We start from the raw sequence: 19,751 nt of genomic DNA, 5'->3' as shown, positions 1-19,751 counted from the left end.
AAGAGTGAGTGGCTGGAAAAGTGATGATTGGCGTACTTAAGACCCAATCCTAAACGGAGGAGGGGGATGGTCTAGCGGGGGCGCGTTAATGGGTACCTCGGCCAGTCCCAGACACATCCGGGTCTTCAGCAGCCCATTAAGTGTCGGGGGTCAAAAAATCGCTTCAGGCTGCAACTTTACCTCAGAGACGTTTTGGTCCCCAGGCAGCCGCCGTACCCCAGTATCCCAAAACCGGGATTCCCCTTTGGCCAGCTCTCATTCTTCCAATTCTAAAGATGGAGACTGGCGAACGGCGCTGGGCTCTGCGCTGGGTGGTGTGTTTCATCGCGACAGAATCCAGAAATTTCACGATAGAAGTAGCTTGAGGCGCTTGGGCCTTGCAGTCTATTTGGGGCGTGGCCTGTCTCCGTCTGCCAAAGGCCTTAAGCTTCCTGGTCTTCATTGTATCTCGGCACGGTCCTCTCGTGACTAAACCACAACAGGAGGAAAAAGGGCTCGCCAAATTGCTGAGAAATTACGCCGTGAAGAGCCCTCGCAGCTCCTTCTCTCGGGATCTCCTGGTATGGTTAGGTTCACAGTGAGGGAAACAGCCTCCCACTCCACCGACTCCACCTAATCAACTCAAGGCCCAGCTCCTGCTAGCCTCCCTACTTCCCCGAAGCAGTTAGGGCCCCCCCTAACTCTCAGCGTTGCTCGAGCAACTAACCACAAGTATTGCTCTTGAACATCTTGACGATAGGGACCGAGTATCACAGAGTCAGTGTGTTGGGGAAAGACTGTGTAAGGCACTGTGCTATGTGTACAGTCTTATTTATTCGTTTAAGAGGTTTACGTGGATTATTTATTCCTCGTAACTCTGTAATACTATTATCTCCATTTTACAGATGAGGAAAATGAGGTACTGATCAAATGATTTACCCAAAGTTACACATGATAATTGGCAGAGCTGCAATTTGAACCGAGGTAGATCAAGAAAGGGTCTCAGCGAGGCTAAGTGACTTGCAAAGGTCAGACAGCTCATTAGTGACTAAGCAGTGGTTTGAACCCAGAAATAACTGGTTCCAGGGGGCACTAGAATGTGCTTTCTGAATCATTTAGAAGTCATGCTGTGCAATGGAAATGAAACTAATACAAACTACAATATACAAAGTAGATAAACAACTAAGTCCTACTTTATAGCACAGGGAACTGTATTCAATAGCTTGTAATAACCTATAATGAAAAAGAAAATAAAAAAGAATATATATAACTGAGTCACTATGCTGTACACCAGAAACTAACATAACATTGTAAATCAACTCTACTTCAATTAAAAAAAAAAGAAAGAAGAAACTAATGAAGGGCATAGCCACAAAAAGACACAGGTAGACCTGGAACACACACAACATACAGAGACATGCCACAGTTCTTAAGTGGGTAAAAAAACCTCATTCTAGTATAATGTCCTGGTAAAGAACGTGGTATATGGAGTCAGACTGCCTGGGTTTGGATCTCTTACCAGTTGTGTGATTTGGGTGCAAGTTACTTAACCTCTCTCTTCTCTATGTCCTAGTTTCCCTATCTTTAAAATGGGGATGATTGATAAGTACCTAGTTCACAGGGTAATTGTGAGGATGATAAAATAACACATTTAAAATGCTCAGGACAGTGCTAAGGATACAGTAAGTACTCAGCGAACATAATAGCAACTATTATGAGAGTTTTCCTCACTTTTCCAAAATTTCACCCTCTAAGTTCAAAATTCAGCTTCAGTTGTTATTCTACCTGTAGTACCTACCTTGTACTGCACTAAAAATTATTTCTCTACTAACCCTTCACTTTAATGCCTTCACTAACTCAGTTATTTCCCATACATGATATAAGACCTATTATGTGATCAGACACTCTTCTGTGTGCTGGGGATATAGCAATAAATGGGACAAAATCACTGCCCTCATGGAAGGTACAGCCCTCTTTCCCAAACGTGCTATTTTGTCTGTTATCAGTCCAATGCGTTCTCTGCGTCCGAAGGGCCATTCTTCAAGGGTTGCAAGGATATGAGAGAAACACAGTGGTGGAAGATACCAGCCTGAGGAAGATACTAGTGAGGACTGAGGAAATGGCTTTCAACAAACTTAAAGTCAGGCCATGGAGGGGGGACTTTCAATTTGGAATGATTAAGCTCCAAGAAAGACAAGTAAGTGAGTCCACTGGTGTAATGGACATGACCTTTGCCCTATGCAGGCTCTGCCAGTTTGTTCATTTTCTTTTTGGGGCTAACATTTATTTAGTGTGCTTAGCACTTTATGTGGATTATATAATTTATCTTTAAACAACCTCCCCAGTTTGCAGATGAGGAAAAACTGAGGCACAGCATTTAACTTGTCTGATGTAATAAAATTAGTAAGTGCCAGAAACAAGATTTAACTAAAATTTGTCATACTCAAACCATATACACTCTGAAGTCTAGGAAGATAAATTGGGCCAGGTAATTTGGACATATCCTTTCCCCCATACAACTCCCTAGGCCAAGGACAGAGATGTCAGATGCCATATGAGTACTTTGCTATTGGAATTCCCAGATACTTTTGTGGTTAAAGAATTTAGTAGTTTCACCCATCAGACTATAGGCCTCTCGAGGAAGCCCCAAAATGTGAAGCATCAGCTGGGAGGTAAGGTTGATTATTATTGTTTGTGAACTGAGAGACACTCTAGACCAATAAGATTTTATGCTCTATTAAGGTAGAGACAGCCCTAAAATTCTCTCTGTAATTCCAGACAGTTCAGTGCGTGGCTGGGCATACTACACTCATTAGAAACTTATGATTTCAGGAAGGCAGTTGCTCCCTTGCAGATGGCCCTTGGGGATGATACAGGGAAAGTTTGGTTCTAGGGAGTGGGTCTGATCAGACCCTGGGGTAACATGAGGGTTTCCTTCTGAAGAAGGCATCTCCTAGTCCCTGGAAAAAACAGATGGCATTTGATAAACAGCAAGGACCTACTGCATGTTACCTACAGGGAACTATAGTCAATATCTTGCAATAACCTAAAAGGAAAAAGAATCTGAAAAAGACTGCGTTTGTGTGTGTGTGTGTGTGTGCGCGCGCGCGCGTGTGTGTATAACTGATCACTTTGCTATGCACCTGAAACACAGCACTGAAGTTCCAAAAAAAAAAATTAAAACAAACAAAACAAAACAGGTGGCATTTTCTAAGTTCCTGCTTCCCTCCTGTGCAGCTCAAGATAGGATGGGGAAGCATCCTCTGGCTTGAAGTTCCCAGAATTCAGAAGCAGTACTGCTCTCTTCATCCCCTGATCACCCGTAGGAATCTGCACTGGGGCTCATGTAAGTTATTTCCTCCATTAACACTGCTGCCCTCCCTCCTTCCCCAAGGCATTTCTCTTTGGTTGGCTAATTCCCTTTGGTAATTGGTTTTGCAGCTCTGTTAGGAGTTGTTTCCTGTGTTTATTTCATTATACAGGAAAGAAAGGGAGAACTCGGAGTGGGCCAAAAGGATTAGAAAAATGATGCCTGGCTCCATGATGCCCACATGCACTGAGCCCCTTAATCCTTGCCCCTGTCTTCCTGGTGCTGTCCCTAGGCTGAGACCCTGGCTGGAAGAGTACTGCCTGCAGCTAGAGCAACTAAGGAGGCCTAGGATGAGTGCCAGGACTTCCAGGATGCATGAGGGCTTCCAATACCAATGACCGGGGACAGGGTTGTCATCCCTGTGGAGGTACTAGAGAAGCTGGGAGGGGGGAGCTGGGGGAGAGGAAAGAAGGCAGAGATGAGCTCAGGGCCCCCAGAGAATGGAGCCTTTGTGTGGGGTACAGATGAGGGACAAGGGGGTGATTGTGTGGGAGGGCCGGAAGTGCCACACAGACTGGCACCACCATAGCTATTACCGGATTCACCCCTCTCCTGCCCTGAGAACTCCCTATGCCCCAAGGGACCAGTACTAGACCTGGTCGGGGAAAGCAGTGTGTGCCTGAAGGCAGCAAGGGGTGGAAAGGTGGAAAGGAGGATGTGCAGCCAAGAGAAAAAGAGAGGTATCCCCTGCCATTACCCCAGACCCAGGGAACAGGAGGCAGAAGAAAAAAGACAGAAGCAGCTTTTACTATATTTACATCCAACAAAACTTCGCAAGGAACAATCCTTATTGCACAGTCAGGGCCCTGGGTGGGTGAGGCATTCCCCAAGGTGGAGTGGACAAGAAGGATCAGAACTAGAGGGGGCACCAATCCTCCCTAAGGGGAGCCTGGGACTCCTCTAGCTCCCACCTCCCGAATTTCAAGGAGCTCCAAACCACTGGACCATGGTGCCCCCATTTCCCTTCTCTTTCTCACCATCCATGAGAACCCCATAAGCAAGGGGGCTGTGGCTCCGGAATAAATAACTTAAAATAAAATACAAACACTAAGGTAGAAAGGCATGGAGAGCCTTGGGCTCCTTCGACAACTCTAGGGAAGAGGGACCATCACTGGTGGGGAATGACATCCCTCCCTCCCATTCAGGGCAAAGGCTCAGTAGCTCTGTATCTTGCCAGTTGTTTTTTAAAACAAAAACTTATAAAAATGACCAGGGCACTGCAGATCTGTGGGTACCCTGGAGGAGAGTTCCTGGTATAGGATGGGGAGGTACAGAGATGTGCCAGCTCCCCCACCCCAGCCCCCAGGCATCCTCCAAAATCAGCATGAGCATGTTGGGCAGATTGGAAATAGGGGTTTTGTGACTTTTGGTAACAGTGGGTCCCTCTTCCTGCTGCCCCCGCTCAGAGCTTACGGCTGGGCATGCTTCCCAGCCTGTTCCCAATTCCTCTATAAAAGGAACAGGGAAGCAGTTTATCTCTAGAATCCTTTCTCCCTCACCTCCTCACTCCAGGCTGGATAAGGAAGCTTAAGGGTCCCTAGCATTCCAGAGGTGCTCCAAAATATTTTCGGCAATCAATGGCCTTTGGGGTGGGCATCTGTGCCCGCCGCTGCCTCAGCTCCTCCTTGCCCATGCTGCTGGACAGCTTGTTAAAGGCGGACTTGTACTTCTTGTCGAAGGCCACTAGGGAAGAGGGTGGGGGTAAGTTAGTATATTAGGAGTCCAGCCTCCCACACCTGGCCCCAGGTCTCTAAACTCCTCAGCCCCCTGCCTGCTCCCTCACCTATATCCACGTGGTCCTTGCCCAGAGCAGCCATCGTTAGGAATAAGATCTCACGGTAGATACCCCTGGAGCAGAGGCAGGAGGGTATAAGCGAGGGAAAGGGGGCATGGAGCCGGGACAGACCAGTGGGAGCAGCATACCTCTGCAGGTGCAGGCCAGCGGGAGGGGGCCCTAGCGTTTCCAGAAGGAGCCCTATAGCCTTGTGCACCTCATTGAGACCGACATGGCGCAGCACCGACTCCAGCAATGCCAGGCTAAGGGATGCAGGTACTGGGCCTGGCCATACCACCCGCTGGGGGATCTGGCCTAGGTGAAAAAAAAAAAAAGGTACCCAGGATTAATGAGCCCTCCAAGCGTGGGACCCACCCCTTCCCACCCTAGGCCAAATACCAGACTCACTGTGGACCCTCCAGAGCACATACAGAGGTGGACAACTACTGGGGTCAGGGGTCAGGACATCCCACAGCAGCCGCACCTGCACAGATGCTGGATCGGGCATTAGCCAAGGAGATGGGGCCTGCAGGGAACCAAGATAAAGGAGCCAAGCTCAGGGAATGGGAGGCAAAGGACAGGAAATGGACAGGCGATGTTCCCAGAGACAGACGGCCATCACAGGACATAGCCAAAGAGAAGAGGAAAGGAACTCTTGTTCTCCACAGGAAGGCAAGCTCTGTGAGAGCAAGGACTTTGTTTTGTAGTCTGCTACATCCCTAGTGCCTAAAGCTCTGCCTAGAACCTAAAAGGTGCTCAATAAATATTGGTGCAATGAATAGACGAACATTAACGGATCATCACCGAGGTACCGGGCACTATACTAGGTGTCCAACAACAGACCAGCGAGGTGAGTGCTTACGCCTTTTTACAGATGAGAAAATTGTAGCTCAGAACAGTGAAATAAAAGGGCCAGGAGTCAATCCAGGTACAAATGACTCCCAAGCCTGTGCTCTTTCTATAGCACCAAGGACACAGAGGACTGAGAGACAGAGCTGGGAGACAAGGAGGGGAAGCAGGGACCACATCAGGGCACTGACCGGGGTGGGTGGGGGGCCATCACAGGAGGCCAGCACCAGGCATGGCAGAATACTGGGCAGGCGCAGCCGCTGGAAATACCACAGAAGGTTCCAGAAGATGATGGGGTGGGCAGCCGGCAGCTCAGGCAACGCCAGCACCTCACTGCCCTCGTTCTCTACCAGTGACTCCAGCTCCTTACGCAGCACCAGGGGGCTCAGGTATGCCCATGCCCCACCCTCGACCCGCCGGGAGGCAACCTGTCAGGCACAAAGGGGAAGGGCAGTGGAGGGCATGTACCATGGCCCCATCCTCAGAGCCACGCTTCCCACTGAGCCACCACAGCCAGCAGCTTCTGGGATGCCCCTTGCTCTCGATGCCCATCTCTCCCCAGCACCACTGAAGCCAACCACAGGGCAACATACACACACAGCCCTTACCCCCATGTGGCCATTGCAGAGCTGGGGTTCATCCAGGGCAAGGCAGAGCCTGCGGTCACTGAGCACAGGGCCTGGGCCCCCAGGGACAGGAGCGTCTCTGTTGCCACTGGCACCAGCAGGCTTGGGGCCGGGGGCACTGCAGGAAGACAGCGGGAGGGGTTAGCCCTTGGACCTTCACCTCCGTGGCCCACCCACCGCACTTTCCCCGCTTTGGGCACCTGGGTCGGGAATCAAGGGTCTGGACACTGAGCAGGGGCACAAAGGGGCAGGCACAGAAGGGGCAGGTTGTGTTGAGGTTGGAGTCGTCAGGTGCCCAGCCGGCCATGATCTCCTCATCGTACACCAGTGAGTCACAGGCGCGGCACAAGGAGCAGCTGGACAGCAGAATCTGCAGGCAGGGAGACCCCAGGAAGCAGGCCCTTTTGGCATCCAGGCTCAGGTGCCCATGCTCCTTCTTCCCCTGCCCCTCTCACCTTCACATCCCAGCCCAGCCTCCCCACCTCCTCCCAGCCCCTGCCTGTGACAGAGTGAATGGGAGTGGTGTGTGTGTGTTCAAGCACATCTGTGTAGGAGGGGTTATCCTCACTTCCAGGGAAGGCGGTGGGAAGGATCCAGGGGTGTCGCTGAGGCGCTCTGAGGAACGGTGAAGGCTCACACTGCTGAGAGAGGATTCTGAGAGGTCCCACTCACTGCCCAGAGAGGCTGAGCTCTGCCATTACATGAGAAAGCACAGTTAGCCCACCCCATGCTCCTCTTCACCCAGGATGCTGGCTTCAGCCGCCCCTCACGGCCCTCTCTGGGCACACCTGGTCAGGAGCCCTTCCCCAGGCCTCCCGGTGCTACAGTGGCTGGACCCTCCCCTCACTGGCTACCTCGGACGCAGTGGATCCAGGGCGCTCCCGGGGGCGCAGAAGGCTGTCCATGGGGCTACGGCGGGCTGGGGGAGGCAGATCAGGGGGCAGCTCAGGTGGGGGAACGCGAGAGGCAGGGGAGCGGCGGGAAGGAGTGAGCAGCTGTTGGAGGCGGGCACCCAGCCCTCGTCGCGGTGTGCTGGCCTCATCCTGACGCCCACCAGCCTTGGGCACCCGCCCACTTGACCCTTCCAGGGCTTCAGTTGACTGGGTACTCAGGGCTGAGCCTGAGTCCCCTGGGCTGCCTCCAGGTGCTGGCTCCTCTCCGGTCAGGCTCAAGTCTGAGAGGCTTCCATCGTGCCAGGGTACAGGTGATCCCCGGGGTTCCAGTACCCCTAAGGCCTCTATCACTGCAGGGCAGAAAAGAATCAGGGAAGATGGAACTCAGCCCCTCCTCTAGGAACTGAGTAAACACAATTCCTGGCCGCACGAACTCTGGCACCACACAACCCCCACCATGATGGCATTCCAGGCAAGATGCCCTCAGGGTCTACCCAGCACAAAGTGCCACCCCCCCATCCTGGCTCTAGTCTTCCCCTCTTTCACTGGCAAGTGGTTAGGAAAGCTGACAGGACTGAGGGGTGGGGGGGTGGGACAGGGGTACTCACTGTGGGCCACGCCAGCCTCCACAGTGGGCTGTGCCCCTCGGGCGCTACCCAGGCTGCCGCTCTTCACCAGACGCCCCGTAGGTGAGGCGGGGTCCCGCAGGCTTCGCCCAGCCCATGTAGTCTGGCGCTGAAGGGGGCGGGTTGGGGAGAGGCGCCCCAGATAGGGCTCTGTAAAAGACAGGGAGGGGGTTGAAGGCAGCCGGCTAGAAACCCAACCCCAGATTCCAAAACAGCTCCTTGCGTGGACCTGGAATCATAGGGCTTCTCCCAGGCAGAACTTCATGTCTTTTGTCACCAGCCAAGTGTAATTTCAATACCAACCACTAGGCCAGCCCCAGTTCTCTGTGCCTGTCCCTGCCTGAGCCTCCCTAGTCCATCCCGAGCCATGTCACCAGTCCCTACTCACCTGTCTGGGAGCTGCCTGCCTCTCGTTGTGCTGCTGTCTCCGCCTCCTCCTCCTGCTTCGGCTGCTGCCGACGCTGCCGCCGCTCTCTCAAGGGCTGGCGGAACTGAGCAGCCCCCATGACGACATTCCGGAGCTTGGCCCAGCGCAGGCGCCCACCCGGTGTACCAGACGGCCACTTGCTTTCCAGCACCGCCTGCCAAGCACCGTGCACATCAAGGTGGCCTAGTTCCACACCCTGGCCCAGCCTGAGGCCCACTGTCTGACCTGGAGCCCCAAGGACCAGCTTCCCTCCAGATGTCCTGCCTAGGACTGTGCTGCGTGGCTCAGCCAGGAACAAGAGCCCAGAAGAGGCAGCTGACAGGAGCCACCCTGTGGGGTTCTAGAGGAAGTCAGAAGTGATGGAGACAATCTGTATCCAGACTCTGCTGTTTATAAACTACAGTCTTTGATGAAATCAGTTCATTTTTGGTCATTAGTTCCCTCATCTAAAAAACAGGAAATAGTTTAGCATCATGGTTAAGGGCCTAAATTCAGGACACATTGCTATGCCTGTGTTCATACCTGAACTCCCTAGCTTACTGTGGGACCTCAGACAAGTTACTAACTCTCTGTAACCTCATCACCTCATCTGTAAGATGAGGCTAATAATCATTCCACTTCATGGGGCTGTGCTGAAGATAAAGTGATTTTAAATGAGTAATGTATCTGGAACAGTGCCTGGCATATTGGCTCACGCTATCAGTGATTACTGATAGTAGCAGTACTTGCCCAACCTCCTTGTCAGGGCTGTTGCAGGTGAGAATCAAAGCAGCCAAGTATGAGAAAACCCTCTGGAGGCGCTAAGGCACTAAAGGGGCACAATGGATGACAGTGGTTATAGGACCTGGTTGGACTGTCTGGAGCCTGATCTCCAAGGATGGTGTCAGGGAGCAGCATCCCTCCCATAAACACCCCTGGCACAGGCTGCCATCCCACCCCTCACCCCAATTAGGTACCTTGTTATAGTAGCCATAGGTGATGGTGTTGGGCACGATGCCTGCCCGCCGCATGTCCAGCATGACCCGCACGGACAGCACAGGCTGCCCATAGTGCGAGCAGAGCTGCATCAGCACCCGGTAACACACCTGGGCCAGGAGATGCGCAGCATGAGAGCGGACTCACTCCCAACCCAAATCCTCCAGGCTCAGCAAGCACCGTCTTCCAGCCTCCCCAGTTCTCAGACTCTACTGGCCCCTGGCAACTCCTGGGGTTGCCTCAGAGCCACTCACCCTTCCGGCTGACCCTGCCACCCTGCAGGCTCCACTTCTACACCCTGAACATGCTCATTAATTCAGTGAACATAACGGAGTATCTGCCCAGCTCTCCAGCCTGTGTCCGTGCTCCCTATCTGCTTTCCCTGGTCACCAAGTTTCCCTCTCAGAGCCCCCACAGCTGCATGAGCCTTTGCTGGGGCTGGGTGAGGGTGCCCACCTCGTCGGGCAGCACCACCTTGCGGCTCTCCATCTGGCGCAACACCTGGTAGGCTGTGTGCAGTGCCCGCACCCGGGAGGGCGCCGACCGCACGTAGGCGGGCAGACACAGGAACCACAGGCCATAGCAGTGGCCCAGCAGGCACCGGGCCCACAGCTCAGGCATGGCTGCTGACTTCTGCGCCATCCGCTGTGCGACCTTCATCTCCTAGGTAGGGCAGGGGACACACTGGGGTGAGTATGATGCCAGAGCAGGGCAGGTCTTATAACAGTGTGGGAGAAGCAGCGCCCTCCCTGAGGAAGGGGCTGTGCGCTGCTGAGGCAGGACACACAGCCCTGAGCCCCAAGGGAGATGTCCAGCTTGAGCCTGAGCAGATGCCCAGGAAGAGGCAGCAAGCCCCTGGCTTCCCAGAGTTCTCAGAAAATGAAGATGAGGAAGGTGACAATGGTAACGAGTGCTAATGTTTCCTGTGCCTTTATGTGCCAAGCATGATGAAACCTCCTAACAACCTTATGGGGTAAGTACTACTAGACCCATTTTACAGATGAAGAAACTGAAGCAGCAGCCCTTGGTGTGAGCCAGATGCCTCTGCGAGGCCCACCTGCTGGTTACCTGTTTGGTCCGGCGAGGGGCAGGACTGCTGGGGGCACTACGGGATGGACCCGGCACAGGCAGAGCCCCGGGTTGCTCTTGAGGAGACTCAAACAGCTCAGCCCGGAGCTCTGGGAACCCATCGTAGCTGGAGGGGCAGAGAGTTGCAGCATCAGGAGCAGTCAGCACTGTCAGCCTGTGGGGCCTTGGAACAAGTGAGGGGACAAGAGGTTCTCACCAGTACTGGGGAGTGGATTCACTGCCCTCTGGCACCGGGGGCTCCTCAGGAGGTGTGATAAAGACGGTGAGCTCACTCCCTGACAGCTCCTCCAGCTCCACCAAGGGTGTCGGCTCAGGCTTCTCCTGCTCTGGGTGGACCTGGAGCAGGATGGTAAGAGAGTGAGCATCAAGACAGTGGGCGTGACTTTACAATAACAGAAATGGAAGCAACCTAAATGTCCATCCACAGATGAACAGATGAATGGATAAAGAAAATGAAATACTTAGTCATAAAAAGGAATGAAATAATGCCATTTGCAGCAACATGGATGGACCTAGAGATGATCATACTAAGTGAAGTAAGTCAGACAGAGAAAGACAAATATCATATATCACTTATATGTAGAGTCTAAAAAATGATACAAATGAACTTATCTACAAAACAGAAACAGACCTGCAGACATAGAAAGTAAACTTATGGTCACCAAAGGGGGAAAGGGGGTGGGGGAGGGATAAATTAGAAGTTTGGGATTAGCAGATACAAACTACTATATATAAATAAACAATAAGGTCCTAGTGTATAGCACAGGAAACTATATTCAATATCCTATGATAAATCATAATGAAAAGAATATGAACAAGAATATATATATTGCTTTATATTTTTAACATAATATATTAAATATAATACATTTATATATTTATATATAACAATAACATAATTATATAATATAATAAATATTTAAATATATTTGATATTTATATTATATGTTTAATATAACATATATTCACAATATTGTAAATCAACTATACTTCAATTCAAAAGAAAAAAAAGACTGGGCATGGAGCAGGGCCAGGGTGTCCTGAGGATGGCATCCCCCCAGGGAAAGCACATCCACAGAGAAGAAGCAAATGGGCCCAGACTCTACCAAGGCCCTGGAGATGTCGCTGGGAGATGGAATAAGGAATGGGAGGATGGTTTAGGAAGCCCGTCATGTATGGCTGCAAAGGCTGTGCACTGTATAACTCCAGAGGCATCATCTTCACCACAGAGGAGATACAGAGTGTGTTTATAGTGACTCTGGGATAGCAGAGACAGCCAGGAAAGAGCAGAGGACAACAGGCACAAAGAGAAGGGGCAGTGCCCAATACCTTGTCAACACAAGAGTCAAAGAATTCCAGGGCAGCATGCCGGGCAGAGCCAAAAGAGCATTCCTCGATAAACTGCGAGAACATCTGTGTATGCAGCAGCTGGGAGTACAGCTTGTGGCTGGAGCGTTCCCGGGATTTGAGGAAGCCTGAGGGATGAGAATGGAGCAGGGGAGGTGACCAGAGGTCCCTATCACGGCCACCCCCTTCTAAACCCTTTTCTTGGCTCCCTGCCAACCTGGCATCTAAGGCCATTAAAGTCATCCTCTCTTTGGCCCCTCTGGCACCCCTACACCACACGCCAAGCTGACCCACTCAGCTCCCCCAGCACCATGGTCCCATGGAACCCTCTGTTTTGTCTGTCTGCATCTATTGCCTCAGACTAGGGGTTGTCCAAAGACAGGGTACCTAAAGAGAGTTTGGCCAGTGGGGGTGGCTCACCACAGGTGTCACTGTCCCCCAAGCCCAGGGCTTCCCAGAGGACAAGGCCACAGCCTGTTCATCTTTGTACCCTTATTCCCCCAAGCCCCCAAGAGAATATGGCTGAAAACTGATGCCCATAAAAACGTATGCCAAGTGAGGGAACAAGCAACTGTGTGGTTCCCAGTCCCCTCTGTCTTCCCCTGGAAGCCCAGCCCCTGGCCAACCCTCCCGTGTCACCCTCTTTACCCTGCAAGAAGAAGAGGTTGTCCACATCACGAGACCCCTCAGAGGGGGCCTGGGTGAGTGGGCGCAGGAAGTCCCGGTAGCCCTTGAGCAGACAGGCCATGAAGCGGAGGAAGGCTCCCTGGACTTCGCGCTCCAGCCGGGCCCGGCGGCCACACACTGCCTCGTAGTCTGTCAGCAGGAATTCCAGGGAGGCCTCCTCCTCAGGTCCAGTATATGCTGGGGACCAGGGCAGCTGAGAATCAGGGCCAGCACCTGTAGGGCTTGCCTCAACCCTGCTCGTCACCCGGAAGTCCCCACTGCCGCCTCACCACCTCCAGCTTCTAACAGACCTGGTGCCAACAGTGACTGAAAAATTACCTCCAGGTAACATTTTCAAGCCTTCCCAATGGTAAGCTGGACCTTCCTGGCATATTTAGGTATATCCATATTACACGTCCCTCCCTTTTGCTTAAACCGGAATTTGAATTCCTCTCACTTCCACCAAATGAAATCCTAACCCCTCTAACCTCCTCCAGTAAGGTCTAACTCTGCACAGGCCTCCCTCCCCAAACTGGAGGTTTAAGGTCAAAGACAGTTTCCAGCCTCCCACCCCCAACCCAGGCTTCTCACTCTGATCCAGCTGCTGGTATAGGTTTGTCAGTGTAGCCAGCAGAACCTTGTAGGGTCTGCGGGGCAGGGTCCGAGGGGAGAGGGGCTTCTTCTCCGTCCTATGAGACAGCAAAAGGAGAAAAGAGTCATAGGGCTCCTCGCCAGCCTCCTCTTTCTGCCTGAGGCTTCCTCCCCGCAGGTAGCACTTCATACACCAGCCATCTCCTGCCCATCTCCACGCAGCCCCCCGGATGATACCCAGCCCTCTTACTGGAAGAGCATGTTGGTATCAAGATCAACACAGATGACATCAGCAGGCGGGTCATGCAGATCGAAGTAACTGGAGTGGATGCCCACGATGAAGGGCACGGGGGCGCTCAGCACGTCTGCCAGCACCAGCGGGCACAACGGAATGTAGGGGCACTGCCAGTGCAGCGGGAAGATCATCTAAAGCATCAGGAGTGAAGACCAGTGAGCAGGGGGAGAGGGGGCATCAGCCTTGGCGGGTGGTGCCTGTTGAGAGAAGCTGTCTGACTTGGGCTCCAAAGAGCTCCTGACAGAAGCTGTGTGTCCCGTAGACTGTACCCAAGGATAAGGCTGAGGAACCTTCCCCAAGGAAGGAAAAGTAAGGAGAACCAAGGCAGGGATGGGGGCACCAGCAAGAACATTCTGCGGAAGGCAGGCTAGGGAGGGTGGCACTCACAGAGACGAGGGCCTCGCAGACGCTGGTGAGCAGGTCCGGCCGCAGCGAATGAACTAGTAGTTTGTGCTCCGTGAGCACAGCCAGCAGCAGCGTGATAGCCAACTCAGGGTCCAGGCTCTGCAGCAGCTGCAGGAAGCTGGCACCACTGCAGGCAATGCCAAGGTGGAGGAAGGGTCAACAGGAGGCCCTTCCCTAGCCACGGGGCACAGACACCCCCTGGGCCCAGCCTGCACAGACCTCAACGGCTGTGCCCATCTGCCTGGCTCCTACCATGGCCTTGGTCATCAAAGCCCCCCCAACCTGGGCACATACCTGAGGGGCAGGGGCGAGGATACGGGCTGGCAGAGGAGCAGGTTGTCATAGGGAGACATCTGGGAGGCAGAAGGGCCATGGGTCAGGGTGGTGAAGGCTAGTCCCTGCCAACTCCCCTCCTCCCATCCAGCCCCTACCTCGGCCTCAGCTCTCACCTGCACCAGGATGCGGGGTCTCTGTGGGGAAGGGAAGGGGACATTATGAATGAAGTGGGAGATGTGCCTGGGGGAGAGAGGGATACAGTCAGAGGCAGACTCTCAGTGTACTTCACCGCCACATTCACTCTTCTCCTTCACCTGTCCACGAGACCCTTATTCCTCCCTGAATGCCACCTTGAGACCAATGTCAGCCATCAGAGTCTCCATTATATACAGCATTTGTACAGCTCAGAAAGAGATTCCCTCTGGGCATGCACAGCCCCTGGCCAGGACTTAGTTACCAAGTGTAGAGTGGATTTCAGGCCCTGCTCAGCCCCTTTGCAATGGACCAACCATCCAGCTACACACTACAGCCCCATTCTCCACCCCCAGCTCCATCCTAATCTCTTCCAGCTCTCCTGGTCTTCTGATCCTCTTGTAACCCTTCCCGGTGTCAGGGAAGCCGTGCTCACGCTTCCAGGGGCAGGCGGTGGGGGCCTGAGACGGAGTAGCGGTAGAGGAAGGTGAGGAAGGCGCGGAAGGCAGGGAAGGCGGGCCAGCGGGACAGCACGGCAATGGCGCGGCGGGTGCGCACATCTCGGCCCCCCAGCGCCCGGCCCCGCTCCACAGCGCTCAGCAGGCCCAGGGCCCGAGCTTGCCGCTCCGACAGCCTGGCCCTCGGGAACGCCTCGTAGAACTGCAAGGCAGCACCGTACACCTGGCGGGGGCAGAGGGGCAGTCAGGAGGGCCCTGTGGAGCCCGGACCCCTTACCACACTCCACACACCCACCTTATCACCAGCTGCACCCGTGAGCACAAAGGTGGAGAAGACGGGCACGGGGTACTTGGTCTGGGTAGGCCAGCACTCGATAGTGGCCCCCATGGGCAGGCAGAAGACGGGCACTGACTCGGGCAGCGGGAACGCCTCATTGTCCTCCTCTGGGTAGCGGCCCAGCAGCTCTGCACCCCCGGCAGAGTCGGGGGTACCCAAAAGGAGTAGGGTCCATCAGACTCCAGGGGAAGGAACCAGAGGATCCCAGAGAAGGGCCAAGTGGCAAAGGGGAAGTGAGTTCTGGGGATACTGAAGGTGCCAGCCAAGAGACACCAGGGCAGACAGACACAGAGGGTCAAGGGGTTGACTACTCACCTGCCTCATACACGAGCGTGTTGGCCTTGGCCAGGCCCACCTTGTAGCACAGGTACACTGCTGGGCCCCACTGCCCCAGAAATGGCAAGAGACAAGCAGACACACGGCTAACAAAGATTTCTGGGGTCCATTTTTTCCACCACCCCTAAGTAGTCTTGGTGATTAGAACTTCCACTACTCACAGTCCTCCAAGACCAGACTCCCCTCTGGGCCCACCCTTGCTGACAGAGGCCTCAGTCCTAGGCTGCCCTTTGTGCCCAGGGTCCACACCCTCACAGGGAGATGGTGCAGGTCTCAGCTCTTGGCCCGGGGCCCCACTCACCATGCCAGGGTTGAGGTTGCGGGGCAATCGGCAGTAAGTATGAGGAGTGTCCTCGCCCTTGCTGGGCAGTACCAGGCAGAGGTCAGTGATGCCCAGGGCATGCAGCCCTGCCCCTTCTGCTGCCCGCCGGTAAGTGAGGTAGGTGCGGGGGTGCCCAGGGCCTGGAGGGGCCAGGTTGGCTGAGTGACTGTAGGGTGTCGTATCTAGCACTTGGAAGCCAGGCTTGGGACGTTCTTTCCCCTCATACAACACCCTTGGCAGAAAGAGCAGAGAGATGTCAAGAACTCAGGACAGAGAAGAAAGACCCCAGTCCTGCTAGATCTGCCTACCTAGTCCTATCCTACCTACTCAGCCTTGTCAAACCCTGACAGCACGATCGCTCTGCCCTCCAGATCCCCTCTTCTGCACTTGGCTCTACTTCTTGATCAGTAACAACCCCTCCAAGCCTTCCACAGCTCTCAGGCCCATTAATAAATGCTAAGAATAAAAGCTACCATTTATTGACTCTGTGCTAAGTCCCTTTACATGGATGATCTTATTTAATCTTCTCAACTACCCTATGAGGAGGTATTATTTCCCCCAATTTACAGATGAGGAAACAGGCCCAGAGGGGCTTCATAGCCTGCCCAAGGTTAGAGCTAGCAAGTAGCAGCACCAGTACACAAACCCAAATCTGTGTGAGGACTAAGTATATATAACTTCAGGCCCTTCTCCCTGACCCCCAGCCCGCTCTCTTCCCATTCTCACTGTCCATTCCTCATCCCATACCCCTGCCTCACCCCGGAGCCCCTCCCGCCCTCCCTTGGTGCCTGCATGGGTAGGTGCACACACCCCAGCTCAACGAGGGGGGGCTTGTCACGGCCCCTGCGGTAGCAGATGACGGGCTGAGTTCCACCCAGGAGCCCAGCACTGAGTTCCAAGGGGTGGCCCCCAGCAGAAGCCTGGATGCAAGTGTAGCCCTGGGGCACCTCCTCGCCCAGTGCTCTAGCGATGACAGCCACATCTGTGATGGGCTCAGCTGGCCGGGGAGGGCGCAGGAGCCCACTGGGTTCAGGAACCCATGTTTCCTCAGGGATGGGTCCTCCGTTCCCTGCAAGCCCAGCTATCACGAAGTAATCCACCAGCCGGGGGGGCCGCTCCTCCGCCATGGCCCCCCCCTCACTCACTGCATCTGGAATGGTCAAGTAGGGGAGAGATGAAGCAAGGAAGGCTGGTGTTGCCATGGCAACCAGGGTGCACGCCCCCCACTTCCTAGTCCTTTCAAGGAAAGGCAGGATCAGTGGTCAGCCAATCCTGAACTCTCCCGCCTGTGACATCACCAGGCCCCCAAAGCCCACCACAGCTGCTTAAAGAGACCAGGACACTCCTTCAGTGGTACCGGCCCTCTCCCTAAAAAACCCAAACTCCACTGCACTGCACACAGCTAACCTGGGCTCTGACATCATATAGTTTCTGTATCCCTTTCAAAGGCCCCATCCCTCTTCACTCCCTAACAGAAAGCAGTCTTTTCGGTAATGGCCTGCAACGACAGCATTCATTCTGGCCATGACATCATGCCAACTTTAAACCGTCTTTTTATGGGTTCTGGCCTTCCTACTCTAGTTATGACATTCTAAAACCTCATGAGCCAGCTAATATTCTTAAAGAGCCCACCTCTAGGTTTTCATGAGGACCCCACAAAACCCAAGCTTTAAGTTTCTTTTTACCAGACTTAAGTGTCCTTTTTCCTAATCTAACTCCATTAATCTGACAAGAAAATTAGTGCCCTCCTACCTCCAGGATCCTTAGGTATCCCCAGTTAGGTCCAAAGCCGCTGTGGGAGACAGTCCCGGCCATCCCCAAGCCCTCCTCCGTGGAGCCCAGAGATGGAAACAGGCCCACAACAGCCCTTCAGTAACTGTTCTCACCTGCCTCCATGGCCCAACCCCAGGGAGTAGAAGCCCCAAGGGTCCCTGGGTGCCCCAGGGAGCAGAAGCTGGGAAAGCACTTGGTGGGTGGCTTGCAGCAGAGGACAGAAGGCGTGGGGACTGCTTCAGAGGGGAAGGGAGGTTACTTCCTGAAACAGTGGAGGGGAAGCTGCAGCTCAGCGGAAGTCAGCCTACGGGTGTGTGCAGTGATGGTGGTGGTGGTAGTGAAGATAGTGTTGAAGGCTCCAACACAGCATCATGACAAGTTGGAACCTTAGACTAAAGGACCTGCAACAAGGCTTAGAAAGCTCAGACTGGATCCAGAATGTACAGTCCTACCTAACTTCCCATCCCTCCCCAGGGAAGATGGGACGATGGAATCTCATGGAACCAGGCTGGTTGTCTCCTTAACCTGGGCTCTGGCCACACACACCCCTCCCCAACTCCTGCTAAATTTAGTCTCCACATCTGCGAGGTGAAGCCAGGAGTCAGCGTCAGCCTCCTGATTTAGCTCTGGGACACAGCCCCGTGTCTCGTCCAGTGCAGGCGAATGGGAGCCCTATGCCCCATGCTCCAGGCAACATGCGGGAGCCACGAGGTGGGACCAAGCTAAGGGGCGCGTGGTACCCATCGGCAGGACCTGCGCAGCCTGGCCTCCTCACCGAGCCAGGAAGAGTCCTGCAGAAGGCAGCCCTTTCTCACTGGGGAAGGCAAGGGGCAAGGGCGCCACTCTGGGTCCCAACGCCCACAAGCCAGGCGACGGGAAGTTCGGGTTGGGGCAAAGGGCGCGCCTAGCGGGAGGAGGCAGAGGAAGGAGCAGGAGGGCAGAGAGGAGCGGGTGCGCGGCCGCTGGGGACGTGACGGCAGCAGCGCCGGCCGCCGCGTGACCCGGGCAGGAGGGAGGGGTGCTCGGGCTCCGGACCCACGGGAGCAGGAGGGGTGCAGGGCGCCGGGGCACGGCTAGCTAACTCCCGGCTGCATCCTCCCCTCCACTTTCACTTCCCCAGGGGAGAGGAACCGGAACCAGATGTGCAGCGCCAGAGAACAGCTGGGGGAGAGCCCCCGCCCTGCCAGCGCTCCCTCCCTTTCTTCCCCGCCCGCTGCCCCGCCCGGTCCAGCCCCTACCTGCCTGCCCCGCGACTCTCCGGCCGGCCGGCCCGCGGGCGGGTGGCTCGGAGGGCGGGCTGGCGGGCCGGCGGGCGGCTGGGCTACCCGGCCCCGGACATGGCGCAACGGACTCGGGCGCCGCTCCCGCCGGGGCGGCGAGTGAAGGAAGAGGCGGCGGAGGGCTCCGGGGCGCGGGGCGCCGTGGAGGGAGATCCAGGCGATCCCAGCGTCCCCGCCGCGCTGCGCCACGCGGGGACTGTGCTTCCGCGCCGCTCGCTTGCGCCGCGCGATCCTCCCGGCTCCCACCGCACTGGAGACCGGGTGCTCCTCCGCGCGCCCCGCTTTCTCCGCTCCCCCCACCCCCCCTACCGGGCCGCGGGCGCCGCCGCTCCCCCCAACCCCCTCTCCCCGGCCGGCGGCCGTGACCCTGGCAGCGCCTGCCCAGCGCCCAGCCGCCTGCAGCGCGACCCCTGGCGGCTGGGAGGGCCCCTTGCACCCAGGCGGCTTCCCACCACTCGGCCATTGCCGCAGGACACTGACCCCAGGCGGCCCCTGAAGTCCGAGGTTCGCTCCCATCCCGCCCTGGGTCCTAGTCAGATGTGGCTTGCCTGCCAGGGGGAATACCCTGAAAACCTGGTTTGCAGAAACCCTGGTAGCTCCCCCTACTTTCAGATTTAGGGTACACTGCATTCCCTTCTAGCCTTAGCCAGAAGCTCTCAGTTCTCTTTTCTGAAAATGACAACAGCTTTGGAAAGAGGAAGAGCAGAGGCCAGGACTGTAGGGTGTGGAAGAGCAGCAGAGATGGGGGTAACTGAGGAAGGGCACTACTCTTCTGACTGTGCTGTGTGGGGAAGAGAAGAGGGCAGAAGCTCAGCTGGTCAGAGGGCTAGCAACCCAAGCCAGGAAGAGGAAACTATCAGAACAA

At 54.9% G+C, this 19,751-nt stretch overlaps 1 protein-coding gene and 1 long non-coding RNA gene across 4 annotated transcripts; one reads left to right on the top strand and one right to left on the bottom strand.

The window, feature by feature from the left end:
• The first annotated feature begins 104 nt into the window (after positions 1-104).
• On the top strand, positions 105-6,061 carry LOC107034579 (uncharacterized). Its single transcript, XR_001460108.3, has 3 exons — positions 105-560; positions 3,217-3,325; positions 3,462-6,061. It is a non-coding gene; the product is annotated as an uncharacterized lncRNA (long non-coding RNA).
• Positions 4,076-19,201, bottom strand: DENND4B (DENN domain containing 4B). Of its 3 annotated transcripts, none has more exons than XM_031689015.2 (28): positions 18,845-19,201; positions 16,644-16,983; positions 15,813-16,065; positions 15,491-15,560; positions 15,134-15,303; positions 14,817-15,061; positions 14,362-14,428; positions 14,207-14,265; positions 13,895-14,039; positions 13,463-13,638; positions 13,213-13,310; positions 12,604-12,819; positions 11,938-12,083; positions 10,805-10,944; positions 10,588-10,714; positions 9,976-10,182; positions 9,501-9,629; positions 8,506-8,698; positions 8,100-8,267; positions 7,453-7,841; positions 7,167-7,289; positions 6,799-6,968; positions 6,581-6,716; positions 6,164-6,400; positions 5,532-5,649; positions 5,273-5,438; positions 5,133-5,197; positions 4,076-5,032 (listed from the first exon to the last, which is right to left on the bottom strand). In XM_031689015.2, the coding sequence occupies exons 2-28, from the start codon at positions 16,958-16,960 to the stop codon at positions 4,887-4,889; spliced, it is 4,476 nt and encodes a 1,491-aa protein (XP_031544875.1). In that variant the 5' UTR covers positions 16,961-16,983; positions 18,845-19,201; the 3' UTR covers positions 4,076-4,886. The 3 variants fall into 3 exon arrangements, with proteins under 3 accessions (XP_031544875.1, XP_006214776.2, XP_072802612.1); XM_006214714.4 differs by lacking the exon at positions 18,845-19,201 and adding an exon at positions 17,720-17,842; XM_072946511.1 differs by lacking the exon at positions 18,845-19,201 and adding an exon at positions 17,586-17,717.
• Positions 19,202-19,751: the final 550 nt, after the last annotated feature.

The sequence above is a fragment of the Vicugna pacos genome, chromosome 21, assembly GCF_048564905.1.
Source record: "Vicugna pacos chromosome 21, VicPac4, whole genome shotgun sequence".
Taxonomy (NCBI): domain Eukaryota; kingdom Metazoa; phylum Chordata; class Mammalia; order Artiodactyla; family Camelidae; genus Vicugna; species Vicugna pacos.
Note: the sequence above shows the minus strand (reverse complement) of the source record. Positions and strands in the feature narration are given on the sequence as shown.

Bases quoted from the DNA above. Each gene is read 5' to 3' on its own strand.
- DENND4B (XM_006214714.4), bottom strand. The intron at 10,183-10,587 runs GTAACCAGCAGG...TGCCCTACCTAG, and splicing joins CCCCTCGCCGGACCAAACAG to GAGATGAAGGTCGCACAGCG. The intron at 6,717-6,798 runs GTGCCCAAAGCG...GTCTTCCTGCAG, and splicing joins ACCCTTGATTCCCGACCCAG to TGCCCCCGGCCCCAAGCCTG.